Genomic DNA, 13,631 nt, shown 5'->3' on the forward strand with positions numbered 1-13,631 from the left:
GTGTGACGGTTCATTGCATGATGACGTTAACGGATTTGCTTGTACCCGACGGTGCTGGGGAGAGACAATACCTGGTCAAATTGCCGTAAAAAGCTGATCGAGAGGCTACCGGGGCGGCTTTGGGGCTTCCAGTCCTTGTTTTGGGATGTCTTTATCCCGGGAGGAAACCGGGAAGCAAGCCAAAAACCTTGGGGGGGAGGGAAAATAAGAATGTAGGAAGAACGCAAAAGATCGCGTATCTGTTGTGTCTCTTTATAGCAATAAAGGGGGACTGACAGACGAAACCCAATCGCTCCTTTTGCCAACGACAAGCCGCCTAGTGATTGGAGTGGAAAGGAAAATGATTGCAGGAAAATGCGACCTGCCTGCCAACTGAGGAAGCCACCTATTTATACATGAAAAGGAAATGATTGTTGCCCAGGATATTGATTTGGATTGGATACTCTAAGCATCGCTTCTTACCTGACTGTTCGATAAATAACACCGCCGAAAAAAGGTTGATCCCGACGAATCTTCAATGGTGATTTTCCCAACCAGCAATTGACGTCAACCTTAATACGTACTGTTTGTTGTGAAAATACAATCGCCACTGATTGGAAACTAAGGCGGGCCTCGGAGTGGCGCCAAGCAGGGGAGAGTAAGTTTACTGGTGTCTTTGGCCAATGTTTTCCAGTTCAGGCGGCCAAACTTGCTGTGTTATGGCTCTGAGTCCTGCACGCCTTGTCTAGGATGAGCGACATTCTCACCAGGTTCTCTCTGCCCCGGACAGGACAGGACGGAACAGAACAGGACAAAATGGATAAGCATGAAATAAGGCGCGATGGAGGTCATTTTGAGATGGGTGGTTAGAGCGCCTCGGCGGAAGTCCCAAAAACGCGGCCGAAATCGGCCACTGGTGGCCAGCTCAGGCCTTGGTCGTGCGACTCGGTTCATTTTGCTGTTAGCGCAATCGAAGTTTCAAAGGCCGTTTGATTCAATCAATGCGTCAAAGCTCAAGGATATGATAGTCCACCAACCAATGCCTGGATTCTGAGGATTGAACACGGAATACAAAACGTTACCTACTTTCGAAGAATGCTCCGTAATTGCCAGGTAATTCATAATATGATGTCTTTGCTATTTCGATTAGGGCGGACTGCAAAAAGCGGTGGTTGCGTGGCGTTGTGCATGATTTCCCCCGGGGGTCAATGGAATGTGGCAGATTCACCTTCGCAGTGGACATATTACAGTTCCCTAGACCGGCGAGATCGCGGATATCGCTCCCATCAGTGTGACTCACGCTATGATCCTCTGAGAGAATTTGTTACAAACTGTTAGCGCCCTAGCATCACCAGGGCTAATACAGTGTTTGATGCGGTATATCCGACTCCATTGCCATGCAATGGCGTTTTTCCAGGGACCATTTTGCCATTGGGCGTAGTATCTCACATCCCGCAAGTTTAATCTCTCTTGAACAGAAGAAGCGTGTAGTTACACTACATATGCACTGTGATTAGCGGAGCATATCAGATTTGCCAAATCGCATTCCGTACGGGGCTAAGCAGAAGGCTATCCGCTTTCGCTAGGCAAAAGCAGCTGGTGGTTAAAATGAGAGAAATGGGATTCGAGCAGAGTTTTCAATAATTGACATCGAATCCACCCCTGTTACAGCAAAAGACATAATTCCGGCGCCAACACCGTGTCGGCAAGACAAGATCTGTGGCCATACCGAGGAGGTCTGATATTGACAAGCCCGCGCAGCCGGTATACTGTGTGTGCACGCAATTATCAACCTCACCAGCCAACCAATATGACAGATACATTCGTATTCAACCGGACGACATCGGGCTCTAGGGTTTTAGAAGCAGGAACGGCAACGTCAAACACACATCCAGGCACATATTCTAAATATAATACTACTCGAGTGTGAGCCCATTCAGATCAGGTGTGGTACCAAAGGTGTAGCGGAGTTCCACTTAAGGAAAGAATTTCGCCTCCGTTTAAGATCGACAGTCCACAAAAGTAAGTAAAGCTAAGTAAAGCAGAGAGGCTTCAATAACTCTTATGAGCAAAGGAAACTTTTTTTATCCTTATCTAACAAGAGAAGCAGAGTGGAAGATATTACAATGCGATTACGTTTCTGCACCAGGTCCCTGATCTGACCAATCGAAGGATGATCCGGTCGAACGCTCGTCCGCCATTCCCTGAACATGCTCTGACTCCCTCCAAATGTGATCTGTCTCCTCGAAGGAAATCAGAGTCCCCACTTTCAACTCTGGACAGATCGAATTTTCCGAGGAACATCTAACAGATTCTCCCCATTCCTTTACAGTGATGCATTTGTAACACAGGTCAACACGAGATAAACTTAGCTTTGTCTGAGCCACAACGGTAATCGCTGATCCCTTACCCAAATCCTCCGTGAAAATTCTCCCGCTGAGGAAGCGTCAAGGGCTATTGGGAATATTTGGATTCCGGAACAGAACAATGCCTGCCGCTTGGCGACTCCGGCGCCGCAGCTCATCGACAGTTTGATCGTTTTACCTGCGACCTCGCCAAATCTTCACTTGGTACTACTGCTGTTCAGCGAGTACCTGCTTCGGTTCTCGATTAGGATTCTGGTGTATGGAAAATGCGTATGTACCTCGAAATCCAGCAGAGTACGCATCCGGGTCGAATCTATGGTATGCGCTGCGCATATTATCGAAACGAACTGGCGGTCACCTACCTTGCTGGGAGTACAGAGCCGCCAGAGGTTTAGGTCGCGGAATACTTCAGGCCCGTCAGTTTGGGGCACGTCGTATTCGGATCGGCACCAATATGCTTTTTCTAGCATTGACAGAAGCTTCGACCGATCCCCGTCTCTCTGTCCAGCGCGTGACTTTGAAGCATGTCTGCGTGCCGCCCAAATGGTCTGCCAGACAGGGTGGATGACCAGGGGCAAATGAGATGGGGCGCTTTTGACATGGAAATTTTATTTTGTTTAATTTCATTTAATTTCTTTTCTTTCTTTCTTTTTTTTAAAGTTAAGGCCGACGGAGTACTCCGTTCAAGGGCTGAAAGAAGCGCAATCCACGTCGGTGCCTGGGGGGTTCGGCTGTCTCCGCACCCTGCGGTGGACCCAGGCTTCTTTGCCATATGGTGGGGGCGGAGGCTAAAGGCACCACAGAACCCCAAAAAGATCTTTCTCGCACAGGCTAGCACGCTAACTCTGGAGTGACAGGGATCGGAAAACATAGTTGTCATGCAATGGAAAGGAGAAGAACAACATGGAATCACACCAAGTTAGCAAGTTGAGAGAGAGAGAGAGAGACGATGATCATATTTTTCGACAAAGTTTTTACCTTTTTCTTTTTTTCTCTTTTTGATTCACCTTCCTGAAGAGGGTTCGGAATACATAGCTAGATAGGACTGGAGATCCACTGCCAGTGAGAAGATGGATAGGAGAACCGAGGACCAGAGTTCCAGTATCAGAGGTTCTTCGCTTCCCAGGTTAGGCTCGGCAAGGCCACCGTTTGGCTGGCAGATGGGAATATTTGTTGTGGCGCCGCGACATCCTCTTTGCAGGGCCTTTTCCCCATTGTCACGATCCACACAAATTTTAAACTGATTTTCGCATGTGAAAAGATCAGCGCCCCACAAGCACGAGGCGTACGGAGTAGTTGTAAACCAAATGTGGATTTTCGACGGGAAAAAAGTGTACTTTGTACGGAGTACGGAGTAGCGAAAAAATATATGCTAGTGAACAAGAGCCTTGCTCCCATTCCACCTCAATTCACGAATCACAATAGCATCCTCCCAATCTTATCCTAATTTACAAAGTAGCCTTTTAATTTCATCGCATCCCAAGCTGATCTCAAAACAGTACAGTATGAGTAATGCCAGCAAATGCACCAGGCTGAGAGCCTGGAGGCTAAATTACATGGAGACTAGTGTCTCAACATGCCTTTGCCGGCCCATTTGGCCTTGCAGCCCTCCTTTGGAGACCCAGCTTGAAAAATTAACCCACTGCTCAAAGCTGCTAGCGGAGGAGTCTATGAGCTCACCCTCTGTTAAGGCGGGTTGAACCCATGGAAGATAGGGGGTCTTCGCTGGCGGTTTATTCTGCTGCGTTGGCGCGGCATATCTTGATTGACTTTGTATTGCTACATACTGATCTGATGATTGACCGAGATGTGATCCCCTTGGCACTAAAAGTACATACTTCATCTAGGCCTCACATACAGCTTAACAGAGCCTCCAAGTACTCTTCCCTCCGGTTATTTGAAATGCTCCAGTGTGACTCATCCTCCACTCTAAGATGCGCTCTACCACCCAAGCGTGCCGCTATTTGCACACCGTGATTGAGTGGCAGAGAACTATCATGCTTCCCATACCACAGCTGCACAGGTAGGTCGGAGCGAATATCCTCCACTTGAAAACCAAAGTCAGTGCTGATCAACCTGCCATCCTGCACGGTCGGATCACACCCGTGCGCGAAGCTTTCCCGACTAGTTCGCAAAAACAATCGGAGAACATGTTCATCCCTCATAACCTCCAGCTCCTTCTCCACCTCGCGAGACAGAGTTGCTTTGGACCCGGACCTTGACGACGCATCCTGCTGCAGAAGCTCAAGATGCTTTTCATCGCTCAGGTCCAAGCGTGCTGCCAACTGGCGTTGAAACCACCACCGAGTGGGCGTGGGAACCAAGCGATATCGCCATGTAAATCCCAACAAGGTTGGCCAACCCGCACCGCGCATACCGATGTCACGGCCCCCTAGGCCGCAGACGATCGAAACACACTTCAGCTTTTCATGGGGTAATGAGAACGCACAAGCAAGTGCATATGGTCCGCCTCCTGATATTCCCTACATTTCAAGCATGTAGGCTACTGTGAACAAACAATCTCGGACTATCTCATCTCAGGGATAGGTGACGCATCGCTTGTATGTACGAACCAAGACACCATATTCATCCAACCCAAGATGCTCTGCAAGGCGTTCCAAGTCCCTTGGATGATCAAGGAGTGTGTGACTGGGGTGTGGTGAGCTCCAGCCAAAACCAGGCCTGTCTGCGGCAATAATACGGGCACCTAATTTCAGCCCCAGCTCCTCAAAACAAGCCGCCTCGACGCGAGAGCCTGGAAGGCCATGGAGGTAAAGGATAGCTCGCCCATTTGGTGAAACATACTGTGCATAACCGAGTTTTCGGCCGTCTGGGAGGATGAAAATGTCGGAACTGTCGTTATCGAGACGGAAACGGCACTTGGAAGGTTCATAATGACCGCTGGAGGGCTGGCTGGGTGATTATTGATGGTTGTTGTGAAGCTGGCGAGTACTCGAAAAAGGTAAGCTTTAAGGACATATCAAATAGATGAATCGTTGACTTGCAACGCTCAATGTTCCACTATTTGCCTAATTCAGTATAATGTGGTGCATAGACTTGATTCTTAGGTAGTTAGTTGGTAGTGAAAGTTAAAAATGTTCACGCCAAGTACGGAGTATATCTGATGTTTATAATTAACCAGCTTTGGTTAGTGGCTATGGGTTGAAGGTGGGTGCCACCAGCAAAAGTGTGGTCACTTTGCATTTGACATGTTGTGACCACAAAGATCCGTGACATCTCTTTCTCACCCATCCAAAGAAAAGGAGCTAATAAGCTTATCTATGGATTTGAAGCTTAATTCGGTGCTTGGAAGCCCTCCACTAGCAGCTCAAATGCCAAATCTCGTCTTTAAAATAGATTATTACGTTTCCTTGCTGAAATTTACTTCATCATTTCCAAGTCCTTTCAAAAATCAAACTTCCAGATGTACGGAGTACAAGCGGAAATAATATAGCTACGGCAAGGACCAAAGTCAGATCTGCGCTAAAAATGCTTTGGAGTTTGTTCGAACTTTCTTGCTAAATACTCCGTACTTCTAATATAAAAAGGAAAATTGAACATGAAGTACTAATTGTTGAATGCGCGGGATGTGGGTTATCCCGCAATATCTGGGACGGTTCCTTCTGCCCACCTCACTGGTGTAACTACTCCACAGAAGCCTAGAAAAGCTCAGCCCTGATTATCCGCGGTGTCGATCACTCCTGAGAAATGCTTGATCAAACCCTCGATCAAATTATCATAAAAGGTCCTCGTGTGAGAATCCTTAATCGAATCCTCTCATAAGCATCCTTCTCACGAGAACACTAGTAACATGAGGCAAAGGAACTCAATCGTTGGAATACCATGACAAAATCCAATGAGTTAGAGCACCAAATTGTCGAACGTTAGCTATCAGCTTGTCAGGCTGTGATGTTTTCAATTTTTGATTTTTGGGTTACGGGATAACCGGCCTGCCGTACCGTACTTGGACAAACAACTTACCTTCGTTGCCCAGTTCAATGTTGGCCAATAATTGATAGTTTGCTTCAGCTCTCTTCACGCTCTTGGTGTTTTCCTGATGTTGCAGCAAGGGGGTTCTACATAATGGCAGCGTCTCTCTTCTCGCTGCGACTGGAGCTTCGCGAAATTATCTACCAGATGGTTCTTGATACCTAGCCGTCGAGTCTTCGTCTGTGGGCATTCCGGTTCATATTTCCTCCGCGTCGAGCCAAGTCGGAGAGAGTGACATGTCTTCTCCGCGTCAGTTGACAAGTCTACCACGGCACAAGCAGTGCTGTTCTCCCCAACACTTTAATCCCTACATCAGCATCCGGGAAAAGCGGACTGTTCGTCTCTTTCTGAGATTCGTTCAGCCACCGTCCGCCGGCCACGTACCCCTCAGACTGGCACTATACACCAGGCTCAATCCGACATAATTACAGGGACACGAAGGACTCTTGCACATTCTTAACAGATGTGTTTCCACGGCTGGTGCATGTCCAGCTAACCATCTAGGTCCAAGTTCTCTCTGCTCCAGATCAGAGTAGCGATGTTGCTTGCCTTGTGGAGAAGTTGTTTGACCACACATCTGCATTCAGATATGTGAGGAATGCAACATTCTGTTCATGCGCGACTGTAATGATGCAGAAGACCTTGCACACATTGTTCAGCTCAGGGCTGATGCCCCGAAGCGGGGAAGAGATGGATCTCATCCCGGAGAGTTTCTAGCGCTGTAGATCTACTAGATCCATGCTAGTAGTGTCTAGACTATGCGTGGTGCATCTGAATAAGAGGAGGGCCAGGGAAATGATAAGCTAAACACGAGAAGCCACCAGGCTTGTCTGTGAAAGCCCCGATGGGGGGTGAAGTGCGAAAACTTATCGCCACCGCCGTGTTCTTGCTCAACACCTTTTTCAACAACACCTGAATCACTTGACTTCTACGGTCTGTGATCACTCACCATTGGACCCAAGGGGCAAGGATTGCAGGAATTGCCCTCTTTAGAGTGAAATCATGGGAATAATTTCCCTTTGATAGCCAGGTGAACAAAGCGCATTGGGATCCCTGGATACACAAGTACATGCAGCCAAAGTCAACATACCAAGATGGGCCCACTAACAGAATTTTTTGCTCTTCCCTATTACCTCCCTTGTCCATCAATTTGTGCAAAGCAGTGTCTCTCTTTTTATTTCTTTTAGCTTATACATTCCCACTACACACTTATTGGCAAGGAAAGGTAGGCATTCTTTGAAAGCGGCCTATTTCACAGGTTGGATCCAAGCAAACAGACCACTGGTTATCACTCAATGAACCTGCTAGTGAGGTGCTACTTTACCCGACAGATAAGAGGATATTCCCATTTCTTACCCTGCCATGCAAACACTAACATCTCTCTAGGCTATGATTGCGTTCATTATATGCAGAAGGATTGTCCACATTTCATGTTAACGAAGATCCTGGTTTTACTGCTAAAGGACTGGGCCTCCGCTGCCACGGTTATGGGATCGAGGCACATGAGTACATCTCTGTAGCAATATGCTACCAGAGCTTGATGCCCAAAATTTACATAGGATTTATCACATCGACTCACTGACCTTTGTGCCATGTCACTTGGGCATCTTCCAAATGCGGAGAGATCGAACTGTGAGGATTATTTACACGATAGTACATACATGCCTATTCTGGGTATATGAAGTTGCATCTCTTGTGCAAGGCGATGGCAACCAGGGCAATCTCGAAAGTGCGATTCCTGAATGGAAGGTCACGAAGTTTGTTGCGGACCAATTCGCATCAATCAAATGATATTAAAATAATTCTGAATTCACTCCTCATGTGTCACGGCCATATCAAGCACTTCCACCCGCCCTCTTCCCTTGGTCTCTCCGCCAACAAACTCACCGAGAGCCTTGAACGCTCCCGGTTCCGCGAAACCAACAACCTCCCATTCATCTTTTCCGAGCATCTCTTGGGATTCCACCTGTTCCAAGTAGCCCAAGATCCGATCCTTGACAGTCCCTGTTCCGGCCGATGGACCTTGGACTCCGCCGATATCGCGACCTTCATCATCGTTATCATCTCCTTTCTTACCCTTTTTGCCTTTTCCTTTGTTAATCTTCTGTGCGGCGCCGCCCCCAGCAGCACCACTGGCGTTTGTCGTGGATCTAGCCGCCTGTTTCAGCACTGAGGCAGGACATGTAATCCGTAGCCGCATCCGCGCGCGCATCACAGGAATCGGCTGCCACGAGATGAGAGCTTTCATCGCATCCAGAGCTTGACTCTTGGCAGATTTGGTCGTCACCACTCCCGTCCACAACGGCTTTCTATGCTGGGACGTCGACTCCTCCAACGGCGGGACGGGTGTGCCTGTTTCGCTCCTCGAGGGCGTCTCCGACGGCGTCTCTACACCACTCTTGGGCTTCCCACCCTGCTGCCCGCTCGCCGCACTCAGTTGATCCAACGCCTTGCTTATCATCCCGGTGGTATACACCCGCTTCGACACGGGATCCACCAACCGCGCACTGACAATCTCCAGCACCTCCCTCTCCACCCGTTCGAGTAGCTCTTTTCTCTCCCGCTCGCCGACTTGCACTTCTCCCTTTCTCAGAATCTCCTGTACGATGTCTTCACGCTTGGCATTGCTGCCGAAGGCCTTTGCGAGTTCTGCAGTTGGGGCGGTTTGTGCTTTGGAGACGGAGAGGAAGACGGTGGGGACCTGGAGAACATTGTCAAGGTCTGTTTCGGCGCCGGAGCGGTATTCGAGGAGTTTATTCTTGTAACAGGCGAGCTCGAAGCGCTTTTTACCTGTTAAGGTCAGTGGCGGGTTTTGGTTGGGAAAGGAGGGATGGGAAAAAGGAAAATAGGCCGGACAGCGGCCAGGGGATTGTGTTGCACACCTTTTTTTAAGCGTACGACAGATACGTTTGTGAATTTTATTTGATTCGAGGGCTGATTTATACCGACGGGCATTATGTTGGTAATGGGCTGCTTGCTCGAATGTAGGCGGGTTGATGCGAGAGGGGATAAGAAAGATCGTGGAGGTTGAAAGCAGATAATGAGCGAATAATAGCTATAGCACAGATATAGCGAGTCTAGTCCTATACTCCGTACTACAGTTTGATATTTTAAGAGCAGAGAATCACCTCTCCATCACAACAGAAGCACGCAGCCTTGCCTCTCCCCGCCGGCTTTTGATAACGAACTATCGATAGCAGTGCTGACTAACAGTGACGGGAGAACAAAAGTCCGCAGTCCGAGTCACGTGGAGTAATAATTACATAAATTGAAAGTGAGGACTCGCTGTTTTGTAACTAACAGTAACAGTGCTCGTATAAAATACAGGTTCCTGACGAATAAAGCTCCGAGGCTAGTGGCGGTATGACGAAATACGTCGCTCCCAGGGTCGTTGAAGGCGGGCGCCAAGCTTTCCGAGTGACAATTCAAAACGGGGCTTTTCAGTACTCTAGTCCAGATCTGGTATGGTCATGGGCTGGTATTTGGCGTTTCGTTGCGTAATGGCACCGACCTCAGATCCCAGGCCCAACCTCTCTCTCTCAATCTCTCCTCTTCCTCATCTCATCTCATCAGGCTTCCGCCATCCCCATCTCCATCCTCAACCTCCATCCTTCATCGCTCATAGAAGCAAGTCACTGGGGGATTCATCAAACATCGTCATTACTGAGTACTCGGTCGCCCGGCCGCAGAACACTCTTGTAGCATCACCCTAACTCTCACAGTGGAGCACGCCGGCTAGGCAACGTCAGTCAACGGACCCAGTCCCCTTTCCAAACTGGTGCTTCATTTTTTGAACGCTTTTGATTCCTGTTATCTTGTGGGATTGACTCTGTTCACTTTACCGGCATCATGAAAGCTCTTACAGCGACCTTGTTGGTCGGCACTGCCTTGGCTGCTGTACCTCCACAGCAGCCGATCCAAGTCCCAACCGAAGATAGCGCTTGGGCTAAGCCCCTCGAGAACCTGAAGGACACCTTCAAGACCCTCGGCAACGACGCAAAACAGGCGTGGAATGAGCTTGCGTCTGCATTTCCAGATGCTATTAACGAGTACACCCTCTTCTCTGCCCCCAAGAAACACACTCGTCGACCGGACACCCATTGGGACCATATCGTCCGCGGATCGGACGTTCAAAGTATCTGGGTGGAAGGCGCCGACGGCCAGAAACGTCGAGAAGTTGACGGTAAACTAGAGAAATATGATCTGAGAGTCAAGGCTGTGGATCCATCAAAGCTGGGAATCGATAAAGTGAAGCAGTATAGCGGTTATCTGGATGACAAGGAAAACGATAAGCATTTGTTCTACTGTTCGTTTTGGCCTACAACATCCCCTTCAGAATCTTGCATTTGACTGATGCTGAACTTTTTATAGGGTTCTTTGAATCTCGCAACGACCCCAAGAATGATCCTGTTGTGTTATGGTTGAACGGTGGCCCAGGCTGTTCATCATTAACTGGCTTGTTCTTGGAGCTTGGCCCCGCGAGTATCGATAAGAACCTTAAGGTTGTGCACAACCCTTACTCATGGAACTCTAACGCATCCGTCATCTTCTTGGATCAACCCGTCAATGTTGGCTTTTCATATAGCGGTGGATCCGTTAGTGACACTATCGCCGCAGGGAAGGATGTCTACGCTCTTCTGACTCTTTTCTTCAAACAATTCCCGCAATACGCCACACAGGATTTCCACATTGCAGGTGAATCCTACGCAGGACATTACATTCCAGTTTTCGCGTCAGAGATTCTCTCCCATAAGAACCGAAACATAAACCTCCAGTCGGTGCTCATTGGCAATGGCTTGACTGACCCGCTCACGCAATACCCACACTACAGACCCATGGCCTGTGGCGAAGGTGGCTACCCTGCTGTTTTGGATGAATCCACCTGCCGCTCCATGGATAACTCGCTTCCTCGCTGCCTGTCTATGATCGAATCCTGCTATAGCAGTGAGAGTGCCTGGTTGTGTGTGCCAGCTTCGATCTACTGCAATAACGCGATGATTGGCCCATACCAGCGCACCGGTCAGAACCCATATGATGTCCGTGCCAAATGCGAGGATGGCGGCTCTCTTTGCTACAGTCAACTCGGCTACATCACGGAGTGGCTCAACCAGAAATCTGTCATGGATGCTCTCGGCGTGGAAGTAAGCAGCTACGATTCCTGCAACATGGATATCAACCGCAACTTCCTCTTCCATGGTGACTGGATGAAACCATTCCACCGTGTCGTTCCTGGACTCATTGACCAAATTCGCGTCCTCATCTACGCTGGCGATGCCGATTTCATCTGCAACTGGCTCGGAAACCAGGCATGGACCGATGCCCTTGAATGGAGTGGCCGCGAGAAGTTCGCCAAAGCCGAGCTTAAGGATCTGACTATCGTCGATAACGAGAACAAGGGCAAGAATATTGGAAAGGTCAAGTCATACGGTAACTTCACCTTCATGAGACTCTTCGGTGGTGGACACATGGTTCCACTTGATCAGCCAGAAGCAAGCCTTGAATTCTTCAACCGCTGGCTGGGTGGTGAATGGTGAGCTTGAAAGGATAAAGCATTTCCCGGTACCAACGACGCCCACCTACTCCTTTCTTCGACTTGTCCCTATGCTACGATAATGTGTAGACACACATGGTTTGCGTTTCCTTCTGCGTTTGCTTTAGAATGAAGATCGACCTCAGAAGGTCTGAGACACATGGCTTATTACATAGGCGAATTTGTGGTTTTAAGTATATCATGAGGTGATGGAACACTGGTTACTATACATATCCAGTAGCATAATGCTTTAGATTTCCATTACTGTTAAACCAACATCCGTACATTGATGCATCCAGCTGAGCTTTACCAAATATTTAACTGAGGGAGCCTGAATGTAGATTTTTATCATGGGTTGATGGCAACAGTTCATGCGCAATACTCGCTTAACCAGTACTCCGTACTCTGAACTTTAGCAGTAGACCCGATAGGATTGTCGCGACAGAAGGGAAAGTCATTGAATTTTGTTCATTTCGAGTCTTTTTCATTCATACTAGGCAGGGTTCATCATGGTATAGAATAATCTCAAAAACAAAAGGTGGGTCGGGAGAACAAGCCTGGCTCGCCACTCTTTCTTTGTTATTTCTCTCCTCTCGGAGAAGAGAAGTCCACACCAGTTTTTATTTCTTTTCTTAAAAAGCAGTCCATCTCAAATTACCCATTGTTGACCCTGTCATAGCAGAACATCAAAAGATCATCCCATTCGCCCTATCCACATCCCCACACGTACCAAGGCACCCAGTACGTACACCGGAATTTGAGAGAAAAAGCGGAAGCAAAGAAGACGCGAGAAACGTGAGATGGGGGAAAACGAGGGGCAAAAAAGAAAACACGACGCAATGCGCATTTCGTTCAACCCTTCTTCTTGCTGACACCGACAGTGCGTCCTCTGCGGCCGGTGGTCTTGGTGTGTTGACCTCTGACACGGAGACCCCAGTAGTGGCGGAGACCTCTGTGGGCACGGATCTTCTTCAAGCGCTCGAGATCCTCACGGAGCTTGGAGTCCATGTTGTTGGCGAGGACCTGGGAGTCCTTGCCGTCGGTGATGTCGCGCTGACGATTGAGGAACCAGGTGGGGATCTTGTACTGGGTTGGGTTTTGGATGATGGTGACGATACGTTCGAGCTCCTCGGTGGTGATTTCTCCGGCACTGTTGGGAGGAAAAGAAAGTTTGTCAACAAAAGTTCTCATTCAGCTGTGTATGGCCGTCTCTCTCTTCAATTTTTGGTTTTCCTTTTTTTTTTTTTTAAAGTAGTCTCATCGACCGTTGCACTTGGGTAAGGAGTGAAGAAAAAGAGTGGCGTACCGCTTGGTCAAGTCGACATCAGCCTTCTTGCAGACCAAGTTGGAGTATCGGCGACCGACACCCTTGATCTTGGTCAAGGCGTACATGATCTTCTGCTTGCCGTCGACATTGGTGTTCAGAAGACGCAAGATGAACTGGAAGTTCGTCTTCTCGCCGGACACGAGCGCTATATGGTTGTTGCTCACTCTCGTCAGCCTATCTCTTCCGCGCAAGCCCACAAGCAAAAAACTTCGTGGAACCGCCACAGCACCGGCCCAGCGAAGCTCCAAGACCAACCGAATCACAAGGGAGAGAAGGAGGGAACGTACACATGATGGGCGATATATGCGCTGGATATCCACCCGGGGGAGTTGTACAGGTCGACGACGAGGGTGTGAGGATTGACGAGGTTCGGAAGAGGTTCGTCAAGATTTCGCTGTGTGGGATCCAAAATGCAAGCGCTAGCCGCATCTGGAATGGC

General features: G+C 48.7%; 4 protein-coding genes across 4 annotated transcripts; 1 reads left to right on the forward strand and 3 right to left on the reverse strand.

The window, feature by feature from the left end:
• Positions 1-4,195: 4,195 nt before the first annotated feature.
• D8B26_000641 (uncharacterized protein) lies at positions 4,196-5,238 on the reverse strand (the record flags this gene model as incomplete). The annotated part of the gene is made up of 4 exons (XM_066123297.1): positions 4,196-4,623; positions 4,723-4,828; positions 4,919-5,100; positions 5,151-5,238. The coding sequence occupies 4 exons, from the start codon at positions 5,236-5,238 to the stop codon at positions 4,196-4,198; spliced, it is 804 nt and encodes a 267-aa protein (XP_065979371.1).
• Positions 5,239-8,008: 2,770 nt separating this feature from the next.
• D8B26_000642 (uncharacterized protein) lies at positions 8,009-9,506 on the reverse strand. Its single transcript, XM_003071013.2, has 2 exons — positions 9,218-9,506; positions 8,009-9,125 (listed from the first exon to the last, which is right to left on the reverse strand). The coding sequence occupies exons 1-2, from the start codon at positions 9,288-9,290 to the stop codon at positions 8,146-8,148; spliced, it is 1,053 nt and encodes a 350-aa protein (XP_003071059.2). The 5' UTR covers positions 9,291-9,506; the 3' UTR covers positions 8,009-8,145.
• A 368-nt stretch (positions 9,507-9,874) lies between these two features.
• On the forward strand, positions 9,875-12,163 carry D8B26_000643 (uncharacterized protein). Its single transcript, XM_003071014.2, has 2 exons — positions 9,875-10,641; positions 10,707-12,163. The coding sequence occupies exons 1-2, from the start codon at positions 10,185-10,187 to the stop codon at positions 11,867-11,869; spliced, it is 1,620 nt and encodes a 539-aa protein (XP_003071060.1). The 5' UTR covers positions 9,875-10,184; the 3' UTR covers positions 11,870-12,163.
• Positions 12,164-12,215: 52 nt separating this feature from the next.
• On the reverse strand, positions 12,216-13,570 carry RPS18 (40S ribosomal protein uS13). Its single transcript, XM_003071015.2, has 3 exons — positions 13,480-13,570; positions 13,172-13,337; positions 12,216-13,015 (listed from the first exon to the last, which is right to left on the reverse strand). The coding sequence occupies exons 1-3, from the start codon at positions 13,481-13,483 to the stop codon at positions 12,718-12,720; spliced, it is 468 nt and encodes a 155-aa protein (XP_003071061.1). The 5' UTR covers positions 13,484-13,570; the 3' UTR covers positions 12,216-12,717.
• Between the last annotated feature and the right edge of the window lie 61 nt (positions 13,571-13,631).

This window comes from Coccidioides posadasii, chromosome 1 (assembly GCF_018416015.2).
Source record: "Coccidioides posadasii str. Silveira chromosome 1, complete sequence".
NCBI lineage: Eukaryota > Fungi > Ascomycota > Eurotiomycetes > Onygenales > Onygenaceae > Coccidioides > Coccidioides posadasii.